The sequence below is a fragment of the Saccopteryx leptura genome, chromosome 2 (assembly GCF_036850995.1).
Source record: "Saccopteryx leptura isolate mSacLep1 chromosome 2, mSacLep1_pri_phased_curated, whole genome shotgun sequence".
Lineage (NCBI taxonomy): Eukaryota > Metazoa > Chordata > Mammalia > Chiroptera > Emballonuridae > Saccopteryx > Saccopteryx leptura.
This window is the reverse complement of record NC_089504.1, coordinates 104,233,557-104,251,051: the sequence shown is the minus strand read 5'-3', so window position 1 is coordinate 104,251,051 and position 17,495 is coordinate 104,233,557. Positions and strand designations below refer to the sequence as shown.

Sequence of the window (17,495 nt, the reverse complement as noted above, 5' to 3'; positions counted from 1 at the left end):
GTTTTTAGTTAACAACGTAGGTATAAAAAAGTATATCCTAACCCCATTTCTGATTATTTGATAGAAAACAAAGGTTTTCCTGAGGGTTTTAATCATCCTAACATGTAAATAGTCATAATGTCAGCATTATTTAGGACTCAGGGTTAGAATATATGAATTTCTACCTCTGAGAGCACATATCTAGTCATAATTACTAAATGGTAATATTCATTAGTCATGTGTCTAGTAGATGTGTTTTGGTACAAAAGATCTTCTAATGGCTTCTGACAGTCCCTCGTTGGGATCCAGTCTGGCCAAGATTAGAGTTGCAGGCGAGTGAGCCAGGCTTTCTCCTTCTTACACTGCTCTGATAATGCGATGGTGTCACTTTAGTGCATTGACCCTTCTGATTTTAAAACTATTTTGGATTCTTCCTATTTACCTCATCTCTCTGTGTTCTAGCTTTTTTTTCACTTCTTAGACATAGAACTTGATCAGTTGTACAGTGCATTTAAAACTGTTAAATGAGTAATAGCATTATTTATTTCAATGATAACATTTTCTTTTTTAAAAAAAATTTTATTTAGAAAATGAACTTTAATGGTGACATTGATTAATAAGAGTACATAGGTTTCAGGAAAACATTTCTGTAGCATTTGAACTGTTGATTATGTTGTATACCCATCACCCAAAGTCAAGTCATTTTCATTCACCTTATATTTGTCCTATATGCCCTTCTCCTCACCCCCTCCTCCACATTCCACCCCTATATCCCCTTCCCCTGGTAACCACTGAACTTTTATCCATGTCCGTGAGTCTCAGTTTTATACCCCACCTATGTGTAAAATCATACAGTTCTTAGCTTTTTCTGATTTACTTTTTTTTTTTTTTTTGACAGAGACGGTGAGAGACTCAGAGAGAGGGACGGAGACAGACAGAAAGGGAGAGAGATGAGAAACATCAGTTCTTTGTTGCAGCACCTTAGTTGTTCATTGATTGCTTTCTCATACGTGCCTTGACTGGAGGCTAGAGCAGAGAGCCAATTGCTCAAGCCAATGACCTTGGGCTTCAAGCCAGCGACTTTTGGGCTCAAGCCAGTGACCATGGGTCATGGCTATGATCAAATGTTCAAGCCAGCAAACCCGTGCTCAGGCCACATGAGCCCACACTCAAGCCAGTGAGCTTGGGGTTTCAAACCCGGGTCCTCTGCATGCCAGGCTGATGCCCTATCCACTGTGCTACCACCTGGTCAGGCTGATTTACTACTTTACTCAGTATAATGTTCTCAAGGTCCGTCCGTATTGTATATGTCCTTAAATTTGGTTTCCAGAGTATTTAATGTTGCCTTGTGCTTTGTTATGGTTAGCCTAGATTTGCTTGGTGATGAAATTTTTTTAAATTGAATTTAGAGAGAGGGAAGAAGGGAAGAGAGAGAAAGAGAGAAAGAAAGATTGATCTGTTCTTTTATGTGCCTTGGCTGGGGACCACTGCATATAAGGATGATGCTCTAACCAACCGAGCTATCCAGCCTGGGCTGACATTCTTAATATATAATGCTCATAAATGTAATTATTTATATATAAATGCTCATATATAAATAATATAGGAGATGTGCTATCAAAGTGCATTGCTTGGTTATGGTTTTATGGGTAATAATCTATTAATGAGATATCTTTCATTATGTATAATAATGTACTTTTTGGAGAGTTACACATCTGTTATCTTACTTAATCATCTCTGATTCTGGAGTTTAACTTGGTCAAGTGTAATTATACCTGTTTTATAGATGAGAAACTAAGAGAGACAAGATGCCTTAGGAGAAACAGCATGATAAAGAGTACAATCTTGGCAGTAAAGGAGGCCAGTACTAACTCTAACCCAGGCCATTCATAGTTGTTGTTACCCTCACAGTGTTATGATGACCTCTCTGAGCCTCAGGTTGCTCATGTGTTTGGAGAGTGTAGCAATACCACTGGGTGAGGCAAGAGTATGTGGAGCACACCTACCCTGGCATTCGGCTCACATTACAAGTTTAGTATATTACTTATTTTACTTACTATTGATAATAAGAAATGGAAGAATCAAGTAATTTACTTCAGTGCATCCAGATCTAATTGGTATAAAACTAGTACAAAAAGTTAGATTTTGAATATTTTGTTTTACATTTCCACATCAAAATTCCTTTTAGTGAAACATACTTGGAAAGTAACCTTGGGTCAATTAGATGGCAGGGGCCAGTACAAATGATAGTAGGGTTTGCTGCAAGATAAAGTAGAATTTTTTTTATCCAATCCTCCATTGAGGGACATTTTGGTTGTTTCCATGTATTGGCCACTGTGAATAATACTGCGATAAACATGGGGGTGAATCTGAATACCAATGTAAAAATTAATGAGTGAAGTCAACTACTAGTAAGACCCAGCATAACAGACTGGGCTAGATGTAGGAGTGTCTCATAGTCAAAATCAGGAACATGGTATAGATTTCAGATAGTACATGCTGAGAGACAACCCTGTTGTGTTGAAACAAAAACAGGAAGTGAATTGTACATGGGGATATTATAATATGTTACATAGGTATTACAGTGATTAACAGTTTTGTCAAGATTATTATTATTTTTTTCTTCTTTTCTAAGTGAGAGGAGGGGAGATAGTCACTGAGCTATTTTTAGCACGTGAGGCAGAAGCTCCATGGAGCCAGCCTCATCACTTGGGGCTGATGTACTCAAGCCAATCAAGCCATGGCTGAGAGAGAGAGAGAGAGAGAGAGAGAGAAAGAAAGAAAAGGGGAAGGGGTAGAAGCAGATGGTCACTTTTTCCCGTGTGCCCTGATAGGGAATCGAACTCAGGACATCCACACAGCGGACTAACACTCTACCACTGAGCCAACAGCCCAGGGCCAAGATTAATATTGTTAACCTATTACTGAAATAATAAATGTTAACTTCATTTTTTAATAGGTTTTTCTGTTATTAAGAATAAATTTAGTTTCTGGTCTATCTGAAGTAATCAAAGATAAGGAAATGAGAAATAACTGCATATTAAAAATATTGCTATCATTTGAATTAGTGTAAGTATTCTGTAATTCTGATATCATAGTAATCATAGTCTTTGAATTATTTTCACTTTTTCAACTTAATATGTTAACTACACATGTTTTTAAACCACTTAACATTCTTTTTTGTAATAATCTAAGGTATAATTACTTTAAGAAAAATAAATTATCTTAGGCTTTTTATAAGGGCTCTCGTTTCCCTGGAGTCATATAAAATGACTACTGTACAATTACTGCAAAGCCCAGCTACAAATGTCGACCCCCTCATAATCCTTCCTAATAGATGGAGTGTGAAAACATTGTGGTTAAAAAACAACATTTTCACATTTAAGTTCCATGTAGTTAAGTGTCTTCCCCCCCCCCCTCCTTTTGCCATTTTTTTCCTCTCCATTATGATTAGAAAGTGTAACAGAACCTTTATATTTTAGAATATTTATTTAAATTATAGCCTTAGTAATACCGGTTTTGGGTTACTATTCCAAGTCTTTCATGGAATGTAAAAGCAAAGGCTTTGGAACCAGAAAGACACAACGTAGATCTGTTATTTTTGTGTCATTTTACTTCTCTGAGTCACACTTTCCTCACCTAAAACCAATGGATAATCATTTCATTTGTGATGAGGAGTAAAATAGAAGCTATATATATATAATTGAGCCTAAAAATAGGTCTTTAATCTGAATAGAAATAATTCTAATCAGATACATCAGACACTCTTGTATTTATTTTCTTTTGCAGCTGGCTTGGCCCAGATAATGGTCAAGTTTCAATTTTTAAGCCTTTTTGGTGGTAATCGTTTTGATTTCAAACAAGTAACTCCATGTTGGAGAAAACAAAATTTTAGTATTTATGACCTTACTTAATGCAGTTAAATGATTCAGTCTTGTCAAAGTTTACATAAAACTCAAGATTTTGATATAGGGACTAAAGATGTATATTGAAGTTCTGAGGGTAGAATAATTTAAAGCGAAAGGTAAAAGTGAAAAGTGAGAGTCCTCCCCAATCTTGGTGACTGTGTTCCATGCACTAGTGATGTGAAGATGCTGATGTGATAACCCGAAGGGACATAATTGCTTGTGCAGCCTGAATATTATACAGCTAAATTTAAAATCATAGTAATAAGGAAATGACCATGTTAGCATATTTTAAGAGTAATGTATGCCAGAAACATAAGAAAATTATTTTAACTTTTCTAATACATTAATCATATAATATCTTTAAACTATTTATATACAGTAAATGTATTCTTGAAATAAATTGCTCACGTCATCCTGCATTGATTTTGTGAACTCTATCAGAGAAAAGAAAGTACAGTAGTTATTTTAGAGTAAATTTGTTTTTGCTCTATAAACTTGGAACTTCTATTCCCAAGTTTATATGTATTTAAATGAGGGCTTTGAAACAATTTTAGAAGTATTTATTACTGTAGATCACTTATTATTTCTAGGAGGGTTTCACATTTGATTTTTCTCCTTAGGATAACTTTAGTAAGATGGGAGTATTTAATTGTTTTTTTTTTTCTGCCTTTCAAAGAACATAAAATAACCTGGCAGATTATGTAGTACAAAGGAGCTTTCTTTGTGAATTAAGGTCAAGTTTCTTAGTAAGCAGATACTTTTTAGATGCAACTGAATATCAGAGTAAAGGGCCCTTGAGATATAAGAATTATTGCTGCTTATTTGCTTTCTGATTTTTGAACAGAAAATCTTTATTTTTGCAAGTAAAATAAATTCACAGATGAGATTTTCTAAAGCTTTTCCAACACTGTCTAGTAGCATTGGTGTGCCCTCCCTTAATTTAATTATCATAAATGTTTAATCTTAGGAAGTCATGTTAAACAAGTCATATACTTGTTAAACTGTGCTTATTATGTCTGTTATGTGGTGTCTTCCTTAATGAAGTACCTAAGTCTCTAGCACCTTTGGGTAAATATCATTTGTTTACACAGATGATTCTATTTCCAATGAGTCAACTGGGACATGAGACATTTAAAGTTTAAATCTCCAAATAAATGCAAAACAGTTGATACACTCTTTGGCATTAATTTTTCTCTGGTATGGAAAATACATTGTGTAAAATTGATACCAGGTAATTTTATTGTTTCTGGAGTATTTTACCACATCAGTTCAAAGGGGATGACTTATATGGATGATTTCATTTCATATTATGTACTTCAGCCCCTCAATTAAATTTGTAAAAATATTATGATAGTATGCTTTCCTTGTATGCAAAGGCAATATTGAGAGGGTGAGATAGCCTCACCTCTGAGTAGATTCCAATGCCTGGAAATTGATCTGAATCTCCTTTGTCATACTTAACTTTCCTACTTAATGAATTAACCTCAGTTTTCTCATCACTGAAATCGGTATAGCAATATACCTCAGAGGTTTTTATTAAGTAAAAAATTCTGGACTCCTTCAAGTGAATAGTAAATTTTTAGTAAAACACTGTTATGATTTTTATTATGAGAATATATATATTACTTCTCCACTTCCTCTTGTCCCTTCTTTTTTTTTATACCACTTAGATTTATAGTGTTGCAAGGAAAAGCCGTGAAATGGGACAGTAGGCCCCTTATCTCATGTAAGAGCACTGCTGATAATAATAATGTTGTGAATCAATAGAATAAAATGAGTATGCTGAATATTTTGGAACACTATTGAAAACAACTGATAAGTTACATTGACATTTTAGAATAAACAAATTATGTTTTTTGAACTTTAAATAAGTGCTTTATTATATTATCTCCAGAGTTTAAAGTGTGAATTGAATTTACTTGTCTATACTAGTCTATAAAAATACAAATTTAAAAACACAGGTACTTTTTTTAGGCTTCATTAGAATTTTTTGGAAGAATATTGAAGATTTTATTTCAATAAAACTACTTTTAAAAATCACCACATTATATGAATATATTTATAAAATATATGAGCCTAAAAAATGTTAAAAATTTAAATGACATTATGTATGTATTAATGAAAATACAAGATCTTTTAAGTTCTGTTGGTCTAACGTATAATTACCAAGTGAAAATTTGAAGGTAATCCCAAACATCTGTTTTGAATTGTCTTAATACATGAAAAAGTTCGGGGAATGTTAAAACCCTTTATTCCTTAACTAGAGTATGAGATAACTCCATCTCTGTTCTAAAAGAATGTGAGGTGTGATCTGCATTTTTCTTTTCTCCCGTCTTTTCTCTTCCCTCCTTATGAACCCTGTTGCAGAATGTTAGATTAGTTATATTTCTCTGTTCGTGGCCTGTTTTCTGGAAGATCCCAGCAAGTTTCCTCTTTCATTCATGTCTTTATTTGCTTTTACTTCTGTTGCTAACTTCATTGTCCCTTTGCACCACAGGCTGCTGCTTTAATGAATTTAATTTGCATCCTTCAATTTATAGTATACTCTTGTAAAATATGTATAGTGATATTTTGTGTGGGAATGCATTTTTAGTATTTATAACTAGTGTTGTGACATAATATTTCGTCTCTTTGTAGACTTTTTAAGACTCATTCCTGTAACAGCATTTACAGGAATTTAAATTCATTAGGTTTTACCTTTGAATTAGGAATTTGTTGCTGCATAGTCACCCAGAAAGTTTATGTCCCACATGGCCCTCCCAGGTGGATGGTCAGTTACTTCCCTCTCAGTCGAAACTAAGATTAACAGACATTCCATGTTCTCCTAGGGGAGAACTTCTCTAAGAGTGGTATTTCTGGTCAGAATTTGACTTTGACTTAGTCAATGACTTCTGTTGGTTTGACTGAGTATTGTCAGATAGCATACAAGGGACTGGCTCCAGCTGCACTGCCACCCGCAGTGCACGGGGTCCTTCCACCACCAGTACTTGTCTTTACTTGGTTTCTAATTTTTGCCAATCTGAGTATAGAGTTCGTTTTGTTACAGTTTGCATTGCTCTTGGTTACTAATACTATTTTGTTTCCCTTTTTATAGCTTCCTGATCATATCCTTTGCCATTTTTTTTTGTCCTATTGGATTTATTATTTTTTGTTATTGTGACTTTGTTAGGGGTTTCTTTTATTTTTTAATTACAGTCCCTGGTCTGTTTGAAGTATCTTTACCTAGTGTATGTGTGTTATTGTTTTTTTACTTTGTTTATAATATCCTTCAGTAAATAGAAGTTCTTCATTTTAAAATACTTAAATTCATTAGATTTTACCTTTTTTGTTATATTTGGAGGTCATTTTAAGAAATATCATGGCCTCGCCTCCGGCGCCGAAATAACTAGGTTACTGAGCACCAGAGTAGCGGCCCCAGGTGGACAGAGTATTTCCTCCTGGTGGGCTTGCCCTGTGGATTCCAGGCGGGGCACATGTGGAAGTCTGTCTCTCTGCCTTCCTGCCTCTCACTTAAAAAAAAAGTCCTTTTCCATGGAGATAGTCTTCCACAAATTCTTCTATTAGCTTTACCTTTTATTTAACTTATAAATCGATCTGGAGCTTACTTTTGTGTATGGTAAATATGGTATACAAAAAAAGTTTTACTTTTCTCATATACTGTGTGGGGCAAAAGTAGGTCTACAGTGTTAGGTATGTGAACCATAGCGTTTATTATTATATTATTTTCCACATGAAAAACTGTAAACCTTTTGCCCCACCCTGTATTATGATTAGAATACATTTTTCAAGTTTCTTAATAAATGATGCTAAAATATTGATTGGAATTAGATAGAATTTATAGATTAATTTTGAGAGAACTGACATCCTTTTTTTTTTTTTTTTAATTGAGTTTAGAAAGAGTGTAAGGGAGAAAGACAGACAAAAACATTGTTCTGTTTTTATATGTGCCCTGACTGGGGATCAAACCTACAACCTTAGCATTCTGAGATGATGGTTAACCAACCAAGTCAGCTAGGGCGAGAATTGACATCTTTATAATGTTGCTCATTCATGAGCCCCATTATATTTTTCCATATCTTTTCAATTTTGGTTCAGATAATTTCAGGTAGTTTTATGAATTCAGACCAGCTATATTTAAAAATTAACATGACATAAAAAAAGTTGACTTGGTTGCCATAAACAAATTTGTCAAAAGAAAAACATAGTTACCCTGATTAATGCTATAGGTTAATTATATAGGTGTGAAGTCATCACATTAGCTCATTTTGGATGTATGTTTTATAGTCCACTTCAGTGTATTTCCTTTTAAACTGGAATAAAACTGCATTAGCTAGATTTTAAATGGTTTCTCAAGTCAACAATAATTTTCTCTTTGTGATTTATTACTGAAACATGGTAAATGAACAGTTTTTGTGAAAAGAATTATTATTTAGTTTACTACTAATGGGTTTTTTATTAGGTCATATGGTTTAGGATAGTTTTATATTTTTGAATTACTCTTTATTGAGTTTTGGTACCACTGATACAAAAATCAATCACATTTAAATTTGAAAATATGGAAATAGTGACAGCAGTTTTTACGCCACAAAATGTATGCAACAGTTTGAGGCTTAGTGTTGGCAGCTCTTACTTTTTTTTTAAATTAATTTTAATGGGGTGACATTGATAAATCAGGGTACATATGTTCAGAGAAAACATTTCTAGGTTATTTTGACATTTGATTATGCTGCATTCCCATCACCCAAAGTCCAATTGTCTTCTGTCACCTTCTAACTAGTTTTCTTTGTGCCCCTCACTTCCCTCCACCCCTTCCCTCTCCTCCCCCCTACCCCGTAACTCCCACACTCTTGTCCATGTCTCTGAGTCTCATTTTTATGTCCCACCTATGTATGGAATCATATAGTTCTTAGTTTTTTCTGATTTACTTATTTCGCTCAGTATAATGTTATCAAGGTCCATCCATGTTGTTGTAAATGCTTCAATGTCATCATTTCTTATGGCTGAGTAGTATTCCATAGTATATATGTACCAAAGCTTTTTAATCCACTGGTCCACTGACGAACACTTGGGCTGTTTCCAGATCTTCGCTATTGTGAACAATGCTGCCATAAACATGGGGGTACATTTCTTCTTTTCAAACAGTGCTATGGTGTTCTTGGGGTATATTCCTAAAAGTGGTATAGCTGGGTCAAAAGGCAGTTTGATTTTCAATTTTTTGAGGAATCTCCATACTGTTTTCCACAGTGGCTGCACCAGTCTGCATTCCCACCAGCAGTGCAGGAGGGTTCCCTTTTCTCCACATCTTCTCCAGCACTTATTCTATGTTGTTTTGTTGATGAGCGCCATTCTGACTGGTGTGAGGTGATATCTCATTGTAGTTTTAATTTGCATTTCTCTAATGATTAGTGATGTTGAGCCTTTTTTCATATGCCTATTGGCCATCTGTATGTCCTCTTTGGAGAAGTATCTATTCATTTCTTTCGCCCATTTTTTGATTGGATTGTTTGTCTTCCTGATATTGAGTTTTACAAGTTTTTTTTATAAATTTTGGTTATTAACCCCTTATCAGACGTATTGTCAAATATATTCTCCCATTGTGTAGTTTGTCTTTTTATTCTGTTCTTATTGTCTTTAGCTGTGCAAAAGCTTTTTAGTTTGATATAGTCCCATTTGTTTATCCTGTCTTTTATTTCACTTGCCCGTGGAGATAAATTGGCAAATATAGTGCTGCGAGAGATGTCAGAGAGCTTACTGCCTTTTTTTTCTTCTAAGATGCTTATGGTTTCACGGCTTATATTTACGTCTTTTATCCATTTTGAGTTTATTTTTGTGAATGGTGTAAGTTGGTGGTCAAGTTTCATTTTTTTGCAGGTAGTAGTACAATTTTCCCAACACCATTTATTAAAGAGGCTGTCTTTACTCCAATGTATGCTCTTACCTCCTTTGTCACATATCAGTAGTCCATAAAAGTGTGGGTTTATTTCTGGGTTCTCAGTTCTGTTCCATTGATCTATATGCCTGTTCTTATGCCAGTACCAGGCTGTTTTGAGTACAATGGCCTTGTAGTATAATTTGATATTCAAAAGTGTGATACCTCCCACTTTATTCTTCCTTTTCAAGATTGCTGAGGTTATTCATGTTATCTTTTGGTTCCATATAAATTTTTGGAATATGTGTTCTGTATCTTTGAAGTAAGGCAATGGTATTTTAATCGGTATTGCATTGAATTTATAAATTGCTTTGGGTAATATAGACATTTTAATGATGTTTATTCTTCCTAACCATGAGCACGGTATATGCTTCCACTTGTTTGTATCTTCCCTGATTTCTTTTATCAATGTTTTATAATTTTCTGAGTACAAGTCTTTAATCTCCCTGGTTAAATTTATTCCTAGTTACTTTATTTTTTTGGTTGCAGTGGTGAAGGGGATTGCTTCCTTAATTTCTCTTTCTGACAGTTCATTGTTAGTGTATAAAAATGCCTCTGATTTATGAGTATTAATTTTATATCCTGCCACCTTGCTGAATTTATTTATCAGGTTCAGTAGTTTTTAGTTTGTTTTTTTTGTTGTTTTTTTTGGGGGGGGGGTTCTTATTTTATTGCAGGAGTGGCTTATGTATTCTGGATATAGATAAATTTGGTGAATATTTTCTCCATCTATGGCTTGTCTTTTTTTTTTTTAAAGATTTTATTTATTGATTTTAGAGAGAGAACAGAGAGGAGAAGGGGTGGGGAGAGGAGTGGGAAGCATCAACTCGTAGTAGTTGCTTCTTGTATATGCCTTGACTGGGCAAGCCCGGAGTTTTGAACTAGTAACCTCAGCATTCCAGGTCGATGCTTTTATCCACTGCGCCACCATAGGTCAGGCGGTCCAGTAGTTTTTTGACTGAGGCTTTAGGGTTTTCTATATACAATATCATATCATCTGCACATAATGATCGTTTTACTTCTTCTTTTCCAATTTGGATGCCTTTTATTTCTTTTTCTTGTCTGATTGTTGTGCCTAGGACTTCCAGAACTATGTTGAATAAGAGTGGTGAAACGGGGCACCCCTGCCTTGTTCCTGATCTTAAGGGGATTGCTTTTAATTTTTGCCCATTGAGTATGATGTTGGCTATGTGGCAGCTCTTACTTTACACACCTAAAATGTATTTTAATAAAAACTCTATTGAAGAACATTTATTAAGGAAGAAGGGGTTTTGGAACGGGGGATTATTTTCATATTTGAGCGTGATGAAATTCTTGATGTCACTGCCCATTAGCCAAAGAGCACCCAGAACACACCTGTAGTAAAGACAATGGTGCAACTGCTTCTTGTACTGAGGGACCTCTAAATCATGGGGACCCTGTAGTATCTTATTATATATCATGCCGTAGGCTATGGACTTTGGTGGGGTGATTTGGGAGAAGTTCTAAGGACGGAGGGGTATCCTTTAGATTGGGTGCTGAACCATTCTATGACTGGATAAATAAGTTATTAATAGGAAGAGAGGGATATGTTTGGTATTTTGTGGGTTATTATTTCAGTGACCTCTTTCTCTTTCTGTTTAGTGACATTATCAAGTAGTCTTGCTTTTTCTCATTTATCAAGGTCTCAGAGTAATCTGATCTCAAGCTGGTATTCTGTAACACTGTGTTATGTCACTCCCTCCTTCCTTCCCAGAATGTCCCCTTCCTTCCCCCTTCCACTTTCTCTCCCTCCTTTCTCTCTCCCATCCAGGGCAATCAAAGTTGTTCTTAAAATATATACTTCATTGGGGAGTTTTCTTTTTCTTTTCCCTGTTCCCCCAGGGCAGTGCCTTAATCAATAAAAATGGGAGAGATTTCATTTAGACAACACACAGGAAAGTTAGTTTCACTTTGCCTCAGATAACCTTGCCAATGATTTTGAATTTCTTAATTGTGTTCTTACTTTCAAATAACCATCTCCACCCTGGCTAGTTTTCTCAGTGGATAGAGCATCAGCCCAGTGTTTGGGCGTTCCAGATTTGATTCCTGGTATAAACACACATGAGAAGCGACCATATGATTGTCTCCTCCTCCCTCTGCCTCCCTTCTCCTCCTGTGTAGCCAGTAGTTTATTGTTTCTAGTGTCAGCCCCAATGATGAGGATATCTTGGTTGATTGGAGCATTGGCCTCAGATTGGGAGGGGGGGGGTTACTGGGTGAATCCTGGCTGGGGCGCATACAAGAGTTTGTCTATCTCCCCTCCTCTCATTAGATAGATAGATAGACAGACAGACAGACAGCTAGCTCTCTCCTCTGTTGCCTATCCCTGTGGAGCCATCCTAATTTTTCCCTCTTTGCCCTCTTCATTCATTGCAGTTGCCTTTGACTGGTCTCTCTATTCACTCCTTTAGTTCCTTGCTGCGAGTACCTCCTCCACAGAGGAGGCAGAGTAATCTTTTCAAAAATGCTGTCACATCAGAAAACTTCTCTCTGAAAGGCCTCCCCCACCCATTGCAAGTAAAAGCAGCTTTGGACTTATGACTCACCAGACCCTAAAGGACTCCTGCTTATCTCTGTTGACTTCATCATGGCTTTCCCTTTTATTTTGCCTATACCCACCTGGCTGGCCTTTTTGTTCTTCTTGGAAATGATCAAATTCATTCTTGCTTTACATCCTTTGCTTTAACAATTCTCCTTATCTGGAATTGCCAATCTTAGCAAGCCTGGCTCCTTATCCTTTATTCCTTAGAGCAATGATTTTCAACCTTTTTTGAGCCACGGCACATTTTTTCATTTACAAAATCCTAGGGCACACCACCTACCCAAAATGACACAAAATGACACTCTAACACAGTACATATTATACATATAGTTAATAATATAGTTTCTAAATGTATTTATACTCAGTGTGAAACCTGGGCCTGTTTCGATGAACACAAAAGGGATATCCTGGCAGGAATGGTAGAAAGACACACACGAAGCTCTTCCTCAACAGTTCTCAGTCTCTCTCTGTTTTTATAATAGTTTTTATCACAGTCAAGCTTGAGAAGCTCAGCTCACATAGATATGTGGTTGAAAACGGGAGCAATGTCAAAATAGCTTTGTTGGCCAAAATGGGGAACTCCTTGGCAACAGATAACCAAAAACTGTCCAAAGGAAGATCAGCAAACTTTAGCTTTAAAGTTAGATAACATTGTGATGCATTGTATATCACCCTCTGCGGGGGGCCTCTTTTAAAAAGAAAAAGGTCAAATATCTATATACACCATCAGGATAGACATAACCAGCTGAGGCTGAGCTTCCCTAGTGGTGGCAACATTTACCTCCAGTCCTGACCAGGATTAGAAATTGGGACCATGGGGAGGAGTAGCAGCTTCAACTACTTGCTGCAGCCACACAATGACAAGTGCCCGGCAGCCCAAGTGGGACCTTCCTGGGTGTGGATGAGAGGCGGCCTACTATTGGTTCATCGCTAGTGGTCGGGATGAATCCTAGAAGGTGATTGGTCAGTGAGCGTTCCCTGTGCCTCACTCTTCCTGTCACTGATAGCTGGAGGGATTGTGAGGGGAATGTTTATGTTCGGATGGAGGTGGCTGGTGGCTGGCGGCGGGCCGGATAAATAGCCTCCGCTGGCCGTATCCAGCATGCAGGCCGTAGTTTGGGGACCCATGTTTAATTTCTCCACGGCACACCTGACCATGTCTCACAGCGCATTGGTTGAAAAACACTGCCTAGAGGTCAGTTTCCTATGTGTCTGTTATCTCTGTCTAAATTAGTCTTATGCACTCTGTTTTACTGCATATTATTTGGTGCACTTACCAGTATCTGCAGTTAGTTCACTTATTCTATTGTGTGGTCCTCCCTTTCCCATCCCATTTCACTCCTCACTTCACACATTAGCTCTGACTGGGTGGGAACTGGCATGTCTGTACATTTCTGAGAGCCCAGCCCCTAGGGAAGTACCTGGCACAACAAAGGTGCTTAACAAATATCTGCTTAGTAAATGAATAAAATTCTGGATGAAGAAGTGAACAGACACCAGAAAAGTGAACATATATTCTAGACACAAGTCTATGTCTGTTCACTTTTAACAAGAGAAACACACTGTTATTATTTGAGATATAAGTACCTGAAAATAAATGTCAATCTGTTTATCTGGAAATACACCTTAAAATATTTAAGGTAATTCCTTATTATTAGTGGAGTTTTTTTGAGCATTTATGTTCTAAAACTATGTTTTAGATGGGATGGCACCATAATGATGTTTTCCTGGTGCTTGAAATAATATTTGGATGCATTTCTCTAGAGTGATTTCAATGTGAATATATTTTCATTAACTAATGTGGCAATCAAATCAGAACTTTGGGAGAGGTGAGTTGGATTGAAGAATAGCATGGGTAGTATAAGTTTCCATAGAGTCATACTTTATTAATTTGGAGGAGGGGTACATTTAAAGTACACATGATTTTATGCTTATTAAGTTTGAAGAGAATTATAATTTCATTTACTATTGGGTCCCTAACTTTCTATTTCTTGTTGCATTTAGTGTTTGTATTTGACAATAATTTTAAGTAACTCTTATCTTTCAATTTAAGGATTCAGTTTTCTATGGACTGATAATACCAAGGCCTACTTCATCATGTATGTTGCTTTGCAGTGAACGATGAAATGTGGTATAAAAATGTTAGGTGGAAGGTGGAAAAAGTTTGGAAGCAGCTGGCCTTGGTTTGGAATCCCTCCTCTAATTAATACTCCAGTATTAACATGACAAGTTTAAGTGCCTGGCAAGGAATGTAGCATTATTAGGTTCTGGACAATTATAAGTTCAGTGCTTTTCCTCTTTTATCCACTAACAGCAAGAAGGGATATTTGACTTTCCAAATACAAAAGATTATTATTCTGTATAAATAATAAAAGGGCATACAATGTGTAATATTTGACATTACTTTTATAATCAGTGCTTGAGACTGTGAATTGCAAAGAGCATCAACCACAATAATAATGATAATAGCAAATATTTATTGAGTGTTTGTCATGTGTCAGACATTGCCTTAAACACCCTATGTATATTAATTAATTTAATACTCATAACAGAGCCCATGAGATACTAATTATTTTTCCCATTTTACATATGAATAAATTGAGGTACAGTGTTAAATTATAGGGCACATAGGCACATTTGGGCTTACAAGATTCTATAGTTTTTTATGCATTAAAAAAATTAATACTTGCCTGACCAGGCAGTGGCGCAGTGGATAGAGCATCCAACTGAGATGCAGAGGATCCAGGTTTGAGACCCCGAGGTTGCCAGCTTAAGCACAAGCTCATTTGGTTTGAGCAAAGCTCACCAGCTTGGACCCAAGGTTGCTGGCTTGAGCAAGGGGTTACTTGTTCTGCTGTAGCCTCACAGTCAAGGCACATATGAAAAAGCAATCAATGAACAACTAAGGTGTCGCAATAAAAAACTAATGATTGATGCTTCTCATCTCTCTGTTCCTGTCTGTCCCTGTCTATCCCTCTCTTTGACTCTCTCTCTGTCTCTGTAAAAAATAAATAAATAAATAAAATTAATACTTGAAAACCCCTTTCGCCTGACCTGTGGTGGCACAGTAGGTAAAGCACTGACCTAGAACGCTGAGGTTGCCGGTTTGAAACCCTGGGCTTTCCTGGTCAAGGCACAAATGAGAGTTGATGCTTCCTGCTCCTCCCCCCTTCTAACTCTCTCTCTCTCTCTCTAATTCTCACTAAAATAAATAAGTAAAAAAGAAAACCCCTTTCATTCTTTATTCGTGTCAGTAATCACCCAAATAAGTGTATCTTGACACATATACTTTCCCATCCCCAGCCTCTAGCTGGGGGAGACTCTGGTTTTAGGACTTGACACCCATCTCTTCCATGGTATGAAGGAAAGAAGACGGAGAAGCATCCCAGTTTGAGGGCTAGTTCTGCTTGAGAGCCATGCTATGTAGGCAGCTGTTGATGTTGTGACTTTTATTCTTTTTTTTTTTTTTTGTATTTTTCTGAAGCTGGAAACGGGGAGAGACAGTCAGACAGACTCCCGCATGTGCCCAACCGGGATCCACCCGGCACGCCCACCAGGGGCGACGCTCCGCCGCGACCAGAGCCACTCCAGTGCCCGGGGCAGAGGCCAAGAAGCCATCCCCAGCGCCCGGGCCATCCCCGCTCCAATGGAGCCTCGGCTGCGGGAGGGGAAGAGAGAGACAGAGAGGAAGGAGGGGGCGGGATTGGAGAAGCAAATGGGCGTCTCTCCTATGCGCCCTGGCCGGGAATCGAACCCGGGTCCCCCACACGCCAGGCCGACGCTCTACCACTGAGTCAACTGGCCAGGGCTGACTTTTATTCTTTTTAATGTTGAGAAATCATGATTCTTTTGGGTGAGAACAAAGGGCACACAAAATATAGGGCTATTTTTAAGGGAGTACCAGTATGTGTGGAAGTACTGAGATACTGGTTTCCACACGAATGTATTTGTTAGCAGGAAAGGTATAAAAGCACATTGTATCTTAACAAACCATACATTCTTAACTGTTTTAAGAAGCATATATTACTGATATGTTCCAATGCCTGTTGGGCCTCTTTATAGCTTTGATCTTGTTTAGTTATCTTGCTTTTCATTCCCAGTTCTCCTGTGTCATTTATCAGTTTTTTAAATATTTGACTGAAATCTTTGTTTATTTTAAAGTGACTTCTTACAGTTTCTGATTCAGTAAGTATACAGTAATTTCAGGCCAAAAAGACCCCTATTGAAATTTGAAAGACCACAAAGTCTTTGTAGGTGATCTTAAGATAACATTGTTCTTGGACTTATGATGAACTGTATATTTGTATCAGCTCTGAGACAGAATAATTACTTTAAAATTTTTTAAGGCTTTGGTTGTATTTAATCCCCTGGTTTGATGACATGTTAGGGTATAAAGGAAATACATTTTCCATCTTAAAAATATTTTATCAAGGTTTTCTCTCCCTGTGGTACTTCCTAATGGCCTGATACTATGTCACATGTAATTGGATGGATATTCAGCCTGAATACCTCTTTCTCTTCTTGGCAGCATGGGGTAACCTTGGAAATGTTCTGAAGAGTCAGAGTAAAATTTCTGAAGCCGAAAGCGCCTATAGAAATGCTTTGTACTACCGTAGCAACATGGCTGACATGCTTTATAATTTGTGAGTATGCATTGCTTTCTCTGGTTTGGTTTATCTTTGAAACCTGCGGTGAGAGGGACTATTGATTTCGCTACTGGAAATGGAGATGATGATAGCTGTTTTTCTGAAATAGCCTTTTCATTAATCATGTCTCAGAGACTAGTCGATGGATAGTATTTGTGATTTCTTTGTTATGGGCAACCTTATTGATATTCATGTGTATTGATGAAACATGACTGAGTTTTATTTTTTTGAAGTATGCCATATAACAAAACTTGGTTTAAATGCTTTTTGATTTTTTTAAAGTTTGTTCCAGTAATACTTAGATGGGTTCATAAAATAGACATGCTATGTTTGATACTTTATATAATTTATATCTTGATTATTAGTAATAACAGATTTTGTCCTCTCAAAAAATTTCTTGTCTCCAAGTATATGCAGAACATGTATTAAACCTGGGGGTTGGTGAATAAGATAATGGCTCTTCTTTTTGC

At 36.7% G+C, this 17,495-nt stretch overlaps 1 protein-coding gene across 2 annotated transcripts in view; it reads left to right on the top strand.

Annotated features, from left to right (window-relative positions):
- The window catches only part of TMTC2 (transmembrane O-mannosyltransferase targeting cadherins 2), a 423,501-nt gene that overhangs the window by 221,390 nt on the left and 184,616 nt on the right, over window positions 1-17,495 (top strand). For both annotated transcript variants that reach the window (XM_066368463.1, XM_066368464.1), the window contains exon 4: window positions 16,908-17,022. In XM_066368463.1, the coding sequence (XP_066224560.1) occupies window positions 16,908-17,022 (115 nt within the window). The remainder of the gene's footprint in view (window positions 1-16,907; window positions 17,023-17,495) is intronic.